The sequence below is a fragment of the Perognathus longimembris genome, chromosome 26, assembly GCF_023159225.1.
Source record: "Perognathus longimembris pacificus isolate PPM17 chromosome 26, ASM2315922v1, whole genome shotgun sequence".
NCBI classification, from domain to species: domain Eukaryota; kingdom Metazoa; phylum Chordata; class Mammalia; order Rodentia; family Heteromyidae; genus Perognathus; species Perognathus longimembris.
The window spans coordinates 8,410,112-8,423,963 of NC_063186.1; the positions used below are offsets into that span (position 1 = coordinate 8,410,112).

The window sequence follows — 13,852 nt, forward strand, 5'->3', positions numbered from 1 at the left end:
GTTTTTGTTCATTTCTCTGGCAGGCCCTTCCATCTGCTGAGTTTTTGACAGGGTCTCACTCTGTAGCCCAGGCTGTCCTTGAATTTCCAATCCTCCTGCCTCCATCTGCTGAGTGCTGGAATCACAGTGTGTACTGTCACACCCAGCTCACCCTGGATGTTCTGGATCCCAACTCTAGATCATGTGACCTCTGCATTCTTTTCATGGGAAAAGAACTGTAACTGCCCGCACAGGGATTTCCCAGTGGGGGGAAGTGAACGCACACTCTTCGCCAACATGGGCATGTCCCGTGACTCTGCTCAGCAAACAGAGAGCACACCTGAAGAGTGCTTGGCTGAGCCCTCACACAGACTTAGGAGTAGGTACTAGAGCTTATCCCCGTAGCACAGACTTTACCCACCAGAAGAGAAGGTCTCAGATGAGATGGCCAGAAGGAGGAGGTCTTGGATGATAAACATACGAGAGATGCGGCCTCCCTCACTCTTCCTAAGGTGACCATAGAGCAGGGACTAACCAACCCCCCAGACAGTTCCCATGCCCTGAAACAGCACCTGCGAGTCTATAGAGTTGTCAGATAAAATGTAGACAGCCCAATCAATTCTGATTTCCAGATAAACAATTTTTGGTAGGAAATGCGTGTTTCTGGTATTGCCTGGGCATAGGTATGCAAAAAAAAAACACCTTGGTAGAATAACAAATTTTATATTAATAATTAATTTTTAAAAGTTATCTGAAATCCCAATTTGACCAGGAACCATATATTTTGGTTTGCTAAGTCTGGCAACCGTACCCTAATGTGTGGAAAGGGGTTATCAGCACCCTTTGTAACCTTTGTAACTAGTATTAAGATCAGTGATTGAAAGGGATGTTATGCACCTTATAAAAGTCCCTTAAATATAACTATCTTAATTACATGCGTTTTTTAAGTCGTTCAGTATACAACAATTAAAAATCACAGGAAACACCTGCTGGAAGCCACTGTTGTATCCAGTGTGGCCTCACCCTGGCTTATAGGGAGGGATCAAAAAGTAGGGATGAAAAGCCTCTGATGGCAGTCAGGCCCAGTGAGCTGAAGCCTATCTATCCTCCTAGATACTTAGGAGGCAGAGAGCAGAGGATCATGGTTCGAAGCCAGCCAGGCCATAGCTGGACGCCATGGTATTTGTGCTTGTCATCCCCAAGCTAGGAAACATAAGTGGGATCTCAGCCTAGGCTATCCTGGACATACAGCATGGCTCAAGTGGTAGAGCATCTACTTAGCAAACTCATAGGGTCTGAGTTCAATCCTCACTACAGAAGGGGGTGGGGTGGGGGGAGGAGGGGGGCGGAAAGCCTTGTCAAGACGGGTCAGGAACTTGTTCCATGTCCTGTGGACACCAAATGACAGAGCAAAGTTTCCAGCCTGGGTCAGGCCCACTAGACCAGGAGGCCCTTGCACAGATTCACACACCTGCCCTCACAGACACACCGTGATGTCCATGTACACATCACTTACAATGCCACGCTCCCCAAAGAATTCAGCGAGTGTGCACCCTGAGGCTAGGCTGTGTGTCGGACCCACCTACACCTGGGCTTTCCAAGCTTCACCCTCTCTCTCTCCAGCTCCCAAGAACGGGCTGGAACAGCCCTAGGAACTACAACTCCCAGAACACCCTCCTCCACCGCCGAACGAAATGGCCTGGGTGCAAAGCCTTCTGGGACTTGTAGTCCTGCACGGAAGCCCAGTCTACTGGTTTCCCCGGACGGTGATCAGGGACTCCATATCCCAGCATTCCGAGGAGCCGGAAGGCAGGAAGTCAGAGGGCATCCCGCCCCCGCCTACCTGTGGGCGCGCAAGCGCAGCGCCGCTGTTTGTCGGCCCCTGAGGAGGGAGGAGGGACCGAGGAAGCCTAGAGCCAGGCCGAGCCGGAGCTAACCGGACTTGATACCGGCCTGAGCGGACCGAGTGGTCCGGGAGTGGGTCCCGGAGGCCTGGGGTTGAGTTCCATGTTGGCCCGAGCACGGGGCCTGCGGAGCGGACCGGCCGACGCGCTGAAGCCTCCCAGGGCCTCCGCCCGGGTCCCCGGCACGGGACCGAGGCTCCGGCCTGGCGACCAGGCCCGGCCCCTTCCCTGAGGACCACAGTACGACTGCACCGGAACCGGAGCCGTCACCGGGGCCCTAGTAGGCCGGTGACTAGGCCGGGCCCGGGCCTCCCGTCGGGGCCGGCGGGGACCAGGCCCCGGGGAGGCCCCTCGCCCCACCTTTCTCGCCTTCCCTCCGGCCGACGCCCGCCGGGAAGATGCATCGCGCCCTGCCGGGCGCCCGCCAGCACCTGGGGGCCGTGCTGGCCAGTGCCAGCGTGGTGGTGAAGGCGCTGTGCGCGGCCGTGCTCTTCCTCTACCTGCTCTCCTTCGCCGTGAACACGGACTGCCTGGCAGTCACCCCCGGCTACCTCTTTCCTCCCAACTTCTGGATCTGGACCCTGGCCACCCAGGGGCTGATGGAGCAGCACGTGTGGGACGTGGCCATTAGCCTGGCCACTGTGGTGGCGGCCGGCCGTTTGCTGGAACCCCTCTGGGGGGCCCTGGAGCTGCTGATCTTCTTCTCGGTGGTGAATGTGTCCGTGGGGTTACTGGGGGCCTTCGCCTACCTTCTCACCTACATGGCTTCCTTCAATTTGGTCTACCTGTTCACCATCCGTATCCACGGTGCCCTGGGCTTTCTAGGTGGGGTCCTGGTGGCCCTCAAGCAGACGATGGGGGACTGTGTGGTCTTGCGAGTGCCCCAGGTGCGTGTCAGTGTGGTCCCCATGCTCTTGCTGGCGCTGCTGTTACTGCTGCGACTGGCCACGGTGTTACAGAGCCCCGCACTAGCTTCCTACGGGTTCGGGCTGCTCTCCAGCTGGGTGTATCTTCGCTTCTACCAGCGCCATAGCCGGGGCCGGGGGGACATGGCTGACCATTTTGCTTTTGCCACCTTCTTCCCCGAGATCCTGCAGCCTGTAGTGGGGCTGCTGGCGAACTTGGTACATAGCCTCCTAGTGAAGGTAAAGATATGCCAGAAGACAGTCAAACGCTACGATGTGGGAGCCCCGTCCTCCATCACCATCAGCCTCCCGGGCACTGACCCCCAAGACGCTGAGCGGAGAAGGTACGTGAAATCCTCCAAAATCGTGGCAAGCTAAAGTAATTGGTTTATTGGTCCAGTCGAATGCTATCCATTCAGGTGCTTGCTGCCACAGGCAGGAGACCTAGCGTCAAGTACCCGAGTGGGTTCAGAATGAAAGAAAATCCAGTCTTTGGCCTTGAGGAAATTAGGTGTCTAAACTCCAGTACCTGTTTCTCACCACCCAGGCCACCTAGCAGGTTTCAATAAATGCCTGGTCTCCTTCAGTGCCATAGGAGAGGGTCTGTCGAGGCCCTTGCTTGAGGACCTCCAAATCCTAGACACTAGACTTGTGGGAGGCAGAACCAACCTGTTGGACCTTTTTCCCATAAGAAGGGATGAAGGGTGGAGGAGACAGAGAAGCCTAGGATCATAAGAGGTAGTCAGGCCACCCCAGTTTCTAAATAGAGAACCACGTCCTCGTTCTGGGCCCCATTGCGTTGCTGTGCTTCTGTCCTTAATGAGGGAGGCTTGAGAGATTACCAAATTTATCCCTCCTGGGCTGGGGATATGGCCTAGTGGCAAGAGTGCTTGCCTTGTATACATGAAGCCCTGGGTTCGATTCCCCAGCACCACATATACAGAAAATGGCCAGAAGTGGCGCTGTGGCTCAAGTGGCAGAGTGCTAGCCTTGAGCAAAAAGAAGCCAGGGACAGTGTTCAGGCCCTGAGTTCAAGGCCCAGGACTGGCCAAACAAACAAACAAACAAATTTATCCCTCCTCCAGCAAGCCAAACTACCTAACCCACCATAGGAAACTGCTCATGACACCAAGAGTGGAGACCAGTCACATTTATGTAAACTAAGCCATCTGCGGAGTCTCAGCTGAATTATTTACTGGATGATTTGGGTGAGGGCAGGACAAAACTTTTTAACTTCAGATAGCTCTTACTCTCCCAGACCTGTGGACTCCTAGCATTCAGAAGATCCATAGCTTTCATTTTCCCGATATTATTCTTGAGTGTGCTTTGTTTTGGGGGTTGCAGTCTAGTGCCATCCTTTTTCTTTTGTATTTATCAGATGCCCTGATTTTGCTTGCTTGTGAAATGGGTCCTTAGCAGGGAGCTCTGTGAATTTAGCAGGTTATCTTTGAGCTTGCGCGTCGTGGGGGCTGCAGTGAAGGATAGAACACATCCTTCAAGTGAGTGTCTCATCAGGTGGTCTAAGGTAGAAGTAGAAAATCACCCAAAGGGGGCTGGGAATATGGCCTAGTGGCAAGAGTGCTTGCCTCGTATACATGAGGCCCTGGGTTCGATTCCTCAGCACCACATATACAGAAAATGGCCAGAAGTGGCGCTGTGGCTCAAGTGGCAGAGTGCTAGCCTTGAGCAAAAAAGAAGCCAGGGACAGTGCTCAGGCCCTGAGTTCACAGCCTAGGACTGGCCAAAAAAAAAAAAGAAAAGAAAAAAAGAAAATCACCCAAAGCAAGCTGTAGGCCTAATTCTGGGCCCTACTGCCTGGGTCTCTGGTGCTAAGTCCTAAAGATACAGATATGTCTTGACCTCATCCAGTGCAGGAGATGGGACCAGGAGAGCTAGGCTTGGGAAGAAAAACTAAGTTTTCTTCAGAGTTATTCAAGTGGGACTAGACCAGTTGATGGCCCCTCCAATGAGAGGTCCTGGAACATTTGGAAAACTTTGGTCCAGGACCAAGAAAATGGAGAGAGGTGCTGGGAATATGGCCTAGTGATAAAGTGCTCGCCTCGCATACATGAAGCCCTGGGTTTGATTCCTCAGCACCGCATATATAGAAAAAAGCCGGAAGTAGCACTGTGGCTCAAGAGGTAGAGTGCTAGCCTTGAGCAAAAAGAAGCCAGGGACAGTGCTCAGGCCCTGAGTCCAAACCCCAGGACTGGCAACAAAAATAAAACGAAAATGGAGAGAGGTAAGGTAGGGGCGAGGGCAAATGGTAGATTGTTAGCATGGTCTAATGGTTGTTAACTTACATAGAAGCGGGGCTTGCCCCTTCAACCAGCTTGACACCTGACTGCATGCACTTTCCTAGAATGAGGCAGTTTCCCATCTGTCCTCTTCGACCCTTAGGAGGAAGTGGCTAGCAAGACCCCCTCAGCCCTGGTGGGTCTGTTCAGGGCATGTCCATTAACAGGGAAGGCCCTTTCTGTCAGTGCCAGGTTTGAAGGCAGGGGGGAAACCACACTGGGCTTTCTATGCTCAGGTCCTCGTTGCCTTTCCTGTCCGAGTCCTTGGCATGATGGAGATGTGGGCTCTGCTAGAACCTGGACGGCTACATAGGCTGTCCGTGTTGTTGCTGACACAGGCTAGGCATCAGGAGTCCCTGCCCCCCCCCCCGTGGCCCTGTTGGCAGTATTCCCTGGCAGCAGTGGTCATTCCACTTAGGGTGGGCCAAGGGCACACGGCATCTGTGACTTTCCCACCTCCCCTGACATGGTGCTTCCGAGAGTTTACCCCCGGTAGCAGCCAGCTCTGGCTTGTGCTCCACCCAGACGGCTCCTCTGCCCTGTATGAGGGCTCTGCTAAGTGCCTGTTCTAACCCAGGTCTCGGTGGCTTTGGGGGATTCTCCTGGAATAAAGGTATCAAGAGTTAGGAATGGACTGATCCAAATTGGTCCTTCTTCGTTAATAGTATCCTCCCTGGAGATGATGCCAGTGCCCGGTAGGAACTCCTAGCCCAGGACTTTCCCATTCCATCCACCTGAACTGGAGGGCTGGATCTGCCCACTCTTAGCCACCCACCTCAGAACCATGCCTAGTGGGCAGACTGGCAGACATCCAGCTAGCCTTGCCCTGGCTGTGGAAGGAAGGCAGGATAGCGTCTGGATCCTTATTTTGATGGCACAACGGGCTCTCATCCAATCAAACCTGAGGGGCCTTGGGCCCTGCATGGGGAGGGGGAAATATGGAAATCTAGGTGAAGAGTCTTCGATGGGGTGGGGGGGCATGGGAGCAAGGGTCCAAACTGAGAGTGACCTGTCCTCTCTCCTCCGACCTCAGGCAACTGGCGCTGAAGGCTCTCAATGAGCGGCTGAAGAGAGTGGAAGACCAGTCTGTCTGGCCCAGTATGGATGATGATGAAGAGGATTCCGGGGCCAAGGTGGAAAGCCCACTGCCCTCAGAAAAAGCTTCTGCACCCCCGGGGAAGGGGACTGCCCTAGAATCCAGTCTCATCACCTTCGAGGCAGCTCCCCCAAAGCTGTAACTCCAGACCACCTTGAGTGTAAGACCTCCGCTCCCAAATCCCTTGATGCCTCTCAGCTACTCCAGGGCTCTGACGGCTCCGAGAGGGAAGAAGGCCCGCCAGGGGCGTCCACAGCCTTCGCCTGTGTCTCACCAACACTACCCAGGACCCTTGCTACCTGGTTCCACCTCCAGACAACCACTATGCCAGGTGTGGGGCCCCGAGGCATCAGCCAGCCCAGGCCCCCTGTGAGGTAAGATTGTACCTCAGCAGGGAGCCCCACGTGAGCGGCCGCAGAGACAGTGGTGCCACAGCTCCTGAGCTGGTCCTTGTATCTGAAACTGGTTGCCAAGAGCCCCAAGCCAAGGCAAGGATCTGCATTTGCCAAAAATGTTCTGAGGGCCTAGCCAGTGCGGAACCAGTGCGGGAGGGGGGTGGGGAGGGCCGCACCTCCCTGCCCACCCCCCAGAAAGACAGCGTCCACGTCAGGATTTCTTGTTTCCCTCTGCCGTGGCAGTGACTGGTCCCAGGCCAGAACAACCACAGCCTCCAGGTATTTTCTACAGGACCACTTGAGTGGGCAGCTCCGCCCGGCCTCACAGTATCAATAAAGCAGTTCTTTGAGGTTTGACTCCTGGGCTCTGTCAGACCAGCTTGTGCACCCTCTTTTTTTATTTTTTTTTATTTTTTTTGGCAATGGGGTTTGAAACTCAGGATGCTGTCCCTGAGCTCTTTTTGCTCAAGGCCAGCATTCTACCGCTTTGGGTCACGGCACCACTCGTGGTTTTCTGATGGATAATTGGAGATAAGACCCCCCCAGACTTTGCCGGCTTTGAAGTGAGATCCTCAGACCTCAGCCTCCTGAGTAGCTAGGATTATAGGCGTGAGGCACGGGCGCCCAGCTGCTGCCTCCTCATCATGCTCAGCTGCAAAGGTAAGATAGTCCTAACTGGGTCCAAGGGCTCAAGCTCCAAGACGACACCCACCTGTAATAGGAAGTTCATTGCCCTCACGCTCCTTCCCCCTTCTGGGAAGCCAGAGCCATTCCCTAGGATGGCCCTCCGCCCCATTGAGAGAAGTCAAGACACATCATAAATCCTTGCTCCTCTTTCACCTCTAAGTGGGCTTCATGCTTGACACTTACAGAGGCAAAGCCCTTCCCCAGCTCCCACCCTGTCCTTGTCTAACTAGAGTCTAGAGACTCCCGCACAGGTCTTCTACCACGGGACGACAATGCAGAGGGAGGACACACTGCTGTACTGCTCGTAGCTCTGGCGGTGGGGCCTTGCTCAAGCCTTTAATACCACAGACTAGCAGCCAGATCCTGGAGACCTGCATGCTGGGGGAATTCCCCCATCCAAGAGAGTCCTCGCCTCGCCCAGCTGACCATTTTCTCACGTTGTTGATGGCTTTAGCAAGAATCATCTCCAACTCTGGGCTGCTCTTCCCATCCGTCTTTTATTATTATTTTACTTATTTCTCCATCATTTCTGGACACATCAGTAAAAGTACAAGCTGCATTGTTGGGAAGGCAGTACTGCCACCCCAATTTCATCCACACACATGATTCATGCTCCCCTGGGGTGGTGGTGAGAAGGCAGAGGGAGGCATTCTTAACACGAGGAGGGGAAAGCGTCACGCAGATCTCCTATCCCAGCTGCCCCAATAACTGAACTTTTCCCCAGACCCAATCAGCTAGGAGAGTCCAGCAGGTGCCTGGTCCTAGCTCCTGTTCAGGTGCAAATGTAGGCTTCCTCTTGGCTGGGAAGAGCTCATGGCTGGATCCTCTTACGGTATAAGTAGGCGTTACTCACCTGGTTCATGATGACCAAGCTGGTGAGGACGGGGCACAGCACAGCCAGGTACCAGGCCCCACCAGTGACATTGGCAGTGAACCAGAGGGAGCACATCCCCAACAGGAGGCTGGCACTCCCCAGGAGGTACCCCACTAGCCCAGAAGTAGCATGATAGAGCTTGAGCTTGGCCAAGGGCCACCGAGGCAGCAGCTTGGGGTACAGCAGTCCCACCCCACCTGAGCACTGCAGTCCTGCCCACAGCACAGCCAGCAGCCCGGCCTGCCCGTGCCGCGTCGCCAGGTGGGCTTTGCCAAGCTGCTCTTTGTGGAGGACGACGAGACCTAGGCCCAACAGTGCACACAGCAGAGCCAGCAGCTGTAGCACCCAGTGGCAGCGCGCTCGGCCCTTCCGTGACAGGGAATGCAGCAAGGAACTCTCAGGGGAGAACACCAGCAGTGCCTCCGTCATCAGGAAGGAAAACTGAGGAGAAAGGATGGGAAACTCGAGTGAGGCGACTGTCCCAGCAAAGAGGAAGAGCGCCGTAGAACCCTCATGATTCCCCTTCGTTCTCTCCCCCACTGATGAGACTGTCAGGTGGGGTGTGAGGAGAGACCCCTATCTAGGATGATACCTGCTCTAAATAGCTCGTGACAGGTGCCCCTCCATACTTCTTCCCGGGTGCTGTTCTGAAATGTCATCTCGGCTACATTACCCAGCACCCAAGGCTTGAGACATGGCTATACAATAAATGATTCACAAGCTTTGTTCCCCTTCCACGAGGCTGGATACTGTTTCGTGGCAAGAGCTGGCCACCTAGGTACACTGTTTCAGAGAGAGTGAGATGCGTCACCATAAATTATAGTTCAGAAGAGACAAAGCCTCCAAATGTAAATGTCTCAGTTTCCTGCCTGGGTGGGAGTGTCGCCCTCATTTTATGCTTATGCAAACTTCACCCCATTTGTTCTGCATCTTGGAGACTCTAGGTCAAACCTGGGACCAGGAGCAGTTGGACAGATATTAAATGTCCATAAAGGTCCAGAGGCCACCACCCATGCCCAACTCCCACCTGTAAGAGCTGTCCAAACCCACTACTTACAGCCAGTGACATAAGCACAGGGTGCCAGGAGAACAGGCCTGGAATGAGAAAAGGAGACCTTAGGTTGAGGCAAGAAGAAACTTACCATTACCAATCTTAAGGAATAAGGCCACCACCTAAGGACACATTGGCAAAATATAAGTTCCCTCTTCTGTCACCAGCTGACCCTGCTCCATCTGCTCTTCCTGGACCACAGACCATACTTGGCTCCTTCTCTGGCAGCTCTCTCTTTCCTCCACAATCTCTGGAGATGCAGCCCAAATAAAGCACTAAGGCAGGAGTGGAGGCCAGGTACTTGGTGAGGCCTGGCCAAGTGGGCAGAGCCCCCACACCTACCTGCTCCAAACAGACCATCATCTCACTAGCATAGAATAGTCCTCAGCCTGTGGGCCTGATAACAGGAGTCAGGCCCAAGACTTCCTACAGCTCCTGATACTCCCCACCCTACCCCACCCCCCAAAAAATTGCTTTACCCTTCCCAGAAGTCAACTGAATTCTACTTACTTGAGCCAGGCCTGGCAAGCACAGCCACAAAGATGGTAAAGCCCAGAGCCACAAGGTGGGCGGCAGCCCCAGAGGCAGTGCGCAGAGCTCGGTAGATCCGCGACTCGGTCTCCACAGAGAGGGCCATGATCAACCCAGCCGATAGCTGGAGCCTGAAAGCATAGCAGCGTTGGAAAGAGTCGTGTGCTCACTGTCCACACCTCTCACTGGAGAAAGGGGTTGCTGCGCTGAAACGCCACCCTCTTCCAAGAAGTTACGACAAGAAGAGACTGGGACCGGCACGAAGAAGAGTCATAACTTGCCAGCAGACTACCAGCAGCCTGGCCGCCTCTACCCATTAGCATCTACCGGTTTCTGAACTGGCATTGATCGCCAGACCACCTTTCGGGTAGAAAACTACAATTCCCATAATGCACCACGCTGCAGCTGCCTAGAACGCCGGCCGGGCAGGCGTGGAGCACGACAGGAATTGTAGTTCCCCGGAGTTCCGCACGGATTCCTTCACTCGAGGTCTCCCCACGTGCGGCTCACCTGCTGCCCTTCCCGCGCGGGGACTTTGCTTGTCTCACCTGCAGCCTACAATCCCACGCAGTGGTCTTCTCCAAAGGAAGCTAGATACTCCCGCCCTGGCCACACGCGCGCGTGCGCGCCGTCTCTTGGTCGCGGAAGCGCTTCACTTCCGGGTGCGACGTCTCCCCACTGGGGACTTCCTGAGACACGCCCCCTGGCCACGCCTCCGGGTGGCACTGCGCACGCGCAGTCCGACCGACGGCTTGGCTGTGGGGTGTCCGCGCGCCAGCCTTGCGTGACCTGGTGCCCAGGCCTCGGTGCTCTCCGACGAAGTTCCCCGGGCGTGAGGGGACGGGGCCGGGGACCGGCTAGCGCCATGGGCAGCAGCTGTCGCATCGAGTGCATTTTCTTCAGCGAGTTCCACCCCACGCTGGGACCCAAGATCACCTATCAGGTGCCGCCTCTGGGGCTTTGGGGAATCGGGCAGGGGGAGGACGCCCCGGAGCGCGGCTGGCTGGCTGCGTGTCGTGGGGTTCCCGCTTCTGCAGGCAGGCGTGTCACTTGTGATCGGATAGGATGCTTCAGACCCCGCGGCCACCGGCCTCTGGTGTAGGGAGGGAGCCACGACATCCTAAGCATTGTTTGTGGGAAATCGGGGGTACGGGGTTCAAGGGAGGTGCCGGGTCTCTCAGAAGGGACAGTGAGTGGCCCGTGAAAATCCCTAGATTGAAACGTAAATGATGCATGGGACGATAAGCCAATGAAAACCGAGCTTGTGTTTGGAAACTACAACGGAGTAGCAGACTGGCCGGCGGGAGGTGGGGGGCGTTGACACCCCGTATACTCCACCCGGCTCCCAGTGCCCACTGAGGGATCCCTTCCCACTTCCAGGTCCCTGAAGACTTCATCTCCCGGGAGCTGTTTGACACAGTCCAAGTGTACATCATCACCAAGCCAGAGCTACAGAACAAGCTCATCACTGTGTGAGGCCCCAGTTGGTTGGGGTTGAAAAGGGGTCCCAGAAGGAGGAGGGGACAGGCTTGAGGGCAAGGCTGACCCTGTCCTACCTCTCCAGCACAGCTATGGAGAAGAAGCTGATCGGCTGCCCCGTGTGCATCGAACACAAGAAGTATAGCCGAAATGCCCTCCTCTTCAACCTAGGCTTTGTGTGTGATGCCCAGGCTAAGACCTGTGCCCTGGAGCCCATTGTTAAAAAGCTGGCCGGCTACCTGACGACACTGGAGGTTTGCGTTAAGATGGGCTTGGGTGTATGGGCAGGTAAAGTTGTAGAAAGTATCCTTAAGTCTCCAAAGCCCCATGGACCCTGACAAGCAGCTTAAAGACCCAGTCAGGGCAGCCGTCCAGGAACCCTGAGCTATACCCACCATACTGTTCACATTCTATCCAGCTAGAGAGCAGCTTTGTATCTACGGAGGAGAGCAAGCAGAAGTTGGTGCCCATCATGACCATCTTACTGGAGGAGCTCAACGCCTCTGGCCGGTGCACCCTGCCCATCGGTATGGCCCAGCCTCTTCAAAGACAGCAGATGGATAGAGGAGAGGGATGGGAAAGTGACAGAAGGAGAGGGAGGACAGGGTTAGGCTGGTTGCAATTGGAAGCCCATTGTGTATATTCTTTCCCCTCTCTGGACTTCAGTTTCTCACTCCATAAAATGGGAAGGAGGACCCTCGCCAGAGCCGTCTGCCTGCCTCAAAGATTGCTGGGAGGGCTGGGTGTGATGGAGGGCCTCTTGGGAAAGGTGACCCTGAGGATGTGGGTGGGTCCCCTCCCCCCCAGATGAGTCCAACACCATCCACTTGAAGGTGATAGAGCAGCGGCCAGATCCTCCTGTGGCCCAAGAGTACGACGTGCCTGTCTTCACCAAGGACAAGGAGGATTTCTTCAACGCGCAGTGGGACCTCACCACCCAACAGGTACAGCGGCTCTCCCTGGGTTTCAGTAACCTGGGGATTATCCACAACCTTCGCCTCATCCTACCCCTGTTGGCTGTGCCGCGTGCTCTGCCTAGATCCTGCCCTACATTGACGGTTTCCGCCATGTCCAGAAAATCTCTGCTGAGGCAGATGTGGAGCTCAATCTAGTGCGCATCGCCATCCAGAATCTTCTGTGAGTGGGCCTTAGGACTCAGCCCCAGGACTTCCGAGGTGGGGCTGGGAAGGCCTGGCCCGTAGAAATTAAGTACAGCTCTCTCCTGCAGGTATTATGGTGTTGTCACACTCGTGTCCATCCTCCAGGTAGGCGAGTCAGGTACAGTTAAGTGTGGGACCATATGGCTGGGCCAATCCAAGTCGGCCTCACATTCCCTTAACTCAGAGCCCCTGTTTCTTCTGCTCTCTAGTACTCCAATGTCTACTGCCCAACACCCAAAGTCCAGGACCTGGTAGATGACAAGTCCTTACAAGAGGCATGTCTATCCTACGTGACCAAGCAAGGTAGTGGCAAGCTCTTGGGGAGACCAGCTCGAGGAGAGCAGGGCCCCCTGGCAAGCTGACACTTGGTATCCACCACAGGGCACAAAAGGGCCAGTCTCCGGGATGTATTCCAGCTGTACTGCAGTCTGAGCCCTGGCACCACGGTGCGAGACCTCATTGGCCGGCACCCCCAGCAGCTGCAGCATGTTGATGAAAGGTCAGAGGGGCGTTCCTGGGCATGAGCGTTGCCTGCAGAGAGACAGGAAACGGGATTCCAGTGAGCAGCGCCTCTGGCATAGATTTAGTCTATATTGATAAGTTTTCTGGAGATGATACACTCTCCGGTGGGGTTTCAGCTCTCTCTCCTAACCCTCCCTCCAGGAAGCTGATCCAGTTTGGGCTTATGAAGAACCTCATCCGACGACTCCAGAAGTATCCAGTCCGGGTGTCTCGGGAGGAGCGGAGCCACCCTGCCCGGCTGTACACAGGCTGCCACAGCTATGATGAGATCTGCTGCAAGACAGGTGGGGCAGACAAAGCAGCCCAGGGGAAGTCAGGGCCGGGGTACCAAGCCAAAGCCTCCGACTTCACTTTCCCCACCACCACCCCCACCCCCAGGCATGAGCTACCAGGAGCTGGATGAGCGGCTGGAAAATGACCCTAACATCATCATCTGCTGGAAGTGAGACTGACCAGCTCGGACCTCTTTTCCTTCAGCAACTCCCTTCCCCTAAGCCCTGCCTGGTGCATGGGAGCTAGACAAGTAGGACAGTCCACATAGTTTGGAGGTTGAGCCTCGGTCCTGTAAATAAAATCATTAATTGCAACCTACTTTCCTCGAGTACTGCTTCAGTCAGTTGTACTAAGAGACCCAGCCATTAGTCATGTCACTGGCATGCTGGACGGAAACATGGGATGAAATTTGAGTTGGTGTAGGAGCAGAGAATACTTTGGATGAAGGCAAGAAAGACACTGCTAGTGGGGTGCCAGTGGCTCATGCCTGTACCCTAACTACTCAGGAGACTTAGAGGATTATGGCTTGAGGCCTGCCAGGCAGAAAAGCCCACGACATTTATCTCCAGCCCACGACACTATCGCCAATGAGCCAGGGGCTAAGAACGGCAGAGGGTAAGAGGAAGGCCAGGTGCCAGTGGCTCACACCTGCGACCCTAGAGGCTGCGCCTAGAGGGACAGCGCCCAGGCCCCGAGTTC

At 55.2% G+C, this 13,852-nt stretch overlaps 3 protein-coding genes across 5 annotated transcripts; 2 read left to right on the forward strand and 1 right to left on the reverse strand.

Annotated features, from left to right (window-relative positions):
• Window positions 1–1,835: 1,835 nt before the first annotated feature.
• Window positions 1,836–6,949, forward strand: Tmem115 (transmembrane protein 115). The gene is made up of 2 exons (XM_048335000.1): window positions 1,836–3,132; window positions 6,119–6,949. The coding sequence occupies exons 1-2, from the start codon at window positions 2,282–2,284 to the stop codon at window positions 6,321–6,323; spliced, it is 1,056 nt and encodes a 351-aa protein (XP_048190957.1). The 5' UTR covers window positions 1,836–2,281; the 3' UTR covers window positions 6,324–6,949.
• Window positions 6,950–7,741: 792 nt separating this feature from the next.
• Window positions 7,742–10,389, reverse strand: LOC125342688 (transmembrane reductase CYB561D2). 3 transcript variants are annotated; one of them, XM_048335003.1, is made up of 4 exons: window positions 10,230–10,389; window positions 9,699–9,850; window positions 9,195–9,232; window positions 7,742–8,578 (listed from the first exon to the last, which is right to left on the reverse strand). In XM_048335003.1, exons 2-4 carry the CDS (start codon window positions 9,823–9,825, stop codon window positions 8,075–8,077), a joined length of 669 nt encoding a protein of 222 aa, XP_048190960.1. In that variant the 5' UTR covers window positions 9,826–9,850; window positions 10,230–10,389; the 3' UTR covers window positions 7,742–8,074. The 3 variants fall into 3 exon arrangements, with proteins under 3 accessions (XP_048190960.1, XP_048190961.1, XP_048190963.1); XM_048335004.1 differs by having other exon boundaries at window positions 10,268–10,386; XM_048335006.1 differs by lacking the exon at window positions 10,230–10,389 and adding an exon at window positions 9,997–10,061.
• Window positions 10,390–10,473: 84 nt separating this feature from the next.
• Window positions 10,474–13,471, forward strand: Nprl2 (NPR2 like, GATOR1 complex subunit). The gene is made up of 11 exons (XM_048334999.1): window positions 10,474–10,662; window positions 11,100–11,191; window positions 11,284–11,452; window positions 11,617–11,725; window positions 12,006–12,142; window positions 12,238–12,335; window positions 12,427–12,463; window positions 12,568–12,661; window positions 12,740–12,857; window positions 13,022–13,164; window positions 13,259–13,471. Exons 1-11 carry the CDS (start codon window positions 10,585–10,587, stop codon window positions 13,324–13,326), a joined length of 1,143 nt encoding a protein of 380 aa, XP_048190956.1. The 5' UTR covers window positions 10,474–10,584; the 3' UTR covers window positions 13,327–13,471.
• Window positions 13,472–13,852: the final 381 nt, after the last annotated feature.

Coding starts and splice junctions, on each gene's coding strand:
- Tmem115 (XM_048335000.1), top strand. CDS start 2,282: ATGCATCGCGCCCTGCCGGGCGCCCGCCAGCACCTGGGGGCCGTGCTG. Junction 3,133..6,118: donor CAAGACGCTGAGCGGAGAAG/GTACGTGAAATC, acceptor CTCCGACCTCAG/GCAACTGGCGCTGAAGGCTC.
- LOC125342688 (XM_048335003.1), bottom strand. CDS start 9,825: ATGGCCCTCTCTGTGGAGACCGAGTCGCGGATCTACCGAGCTCTGCGC. Junction 9,233..9,698: donor GCTTGCCAGGCCTGGCTCAA/GTAAGTAGAATT, acceptor TTCTCATTCCAG/GCCTGTTCTCCTGGCACCCT. Junction 8,579..9,194: donor CTGTGCTTATGTCACTGGCT/GTAAGTAGTGGG, acceptor CTTTCTCCTCAG/TTTTCCTTCCTGATGACGGA.
- Nprl2 (XM_048334999.1), top strand. CDS start 10,585: ATGGGCAGCAGCTGTCGCATCGAGTGCATTTTCTTCAGCGAGTTCCAC. Junction 11,726..12,005: donor CCGGTGCACCCTGCCCATCG/GTATGGCCCAGC, acceptor CCTCCCCCCCAG/ATGAGTCCAACACCATCCAC. Junction 12,336..12,426: donor ATCGCCATCCAGAATCTTCT/GTGAGTGGGCCT, acceptor TCTCTCCTGCAG/GTATTATGGTGTTGTCACAC.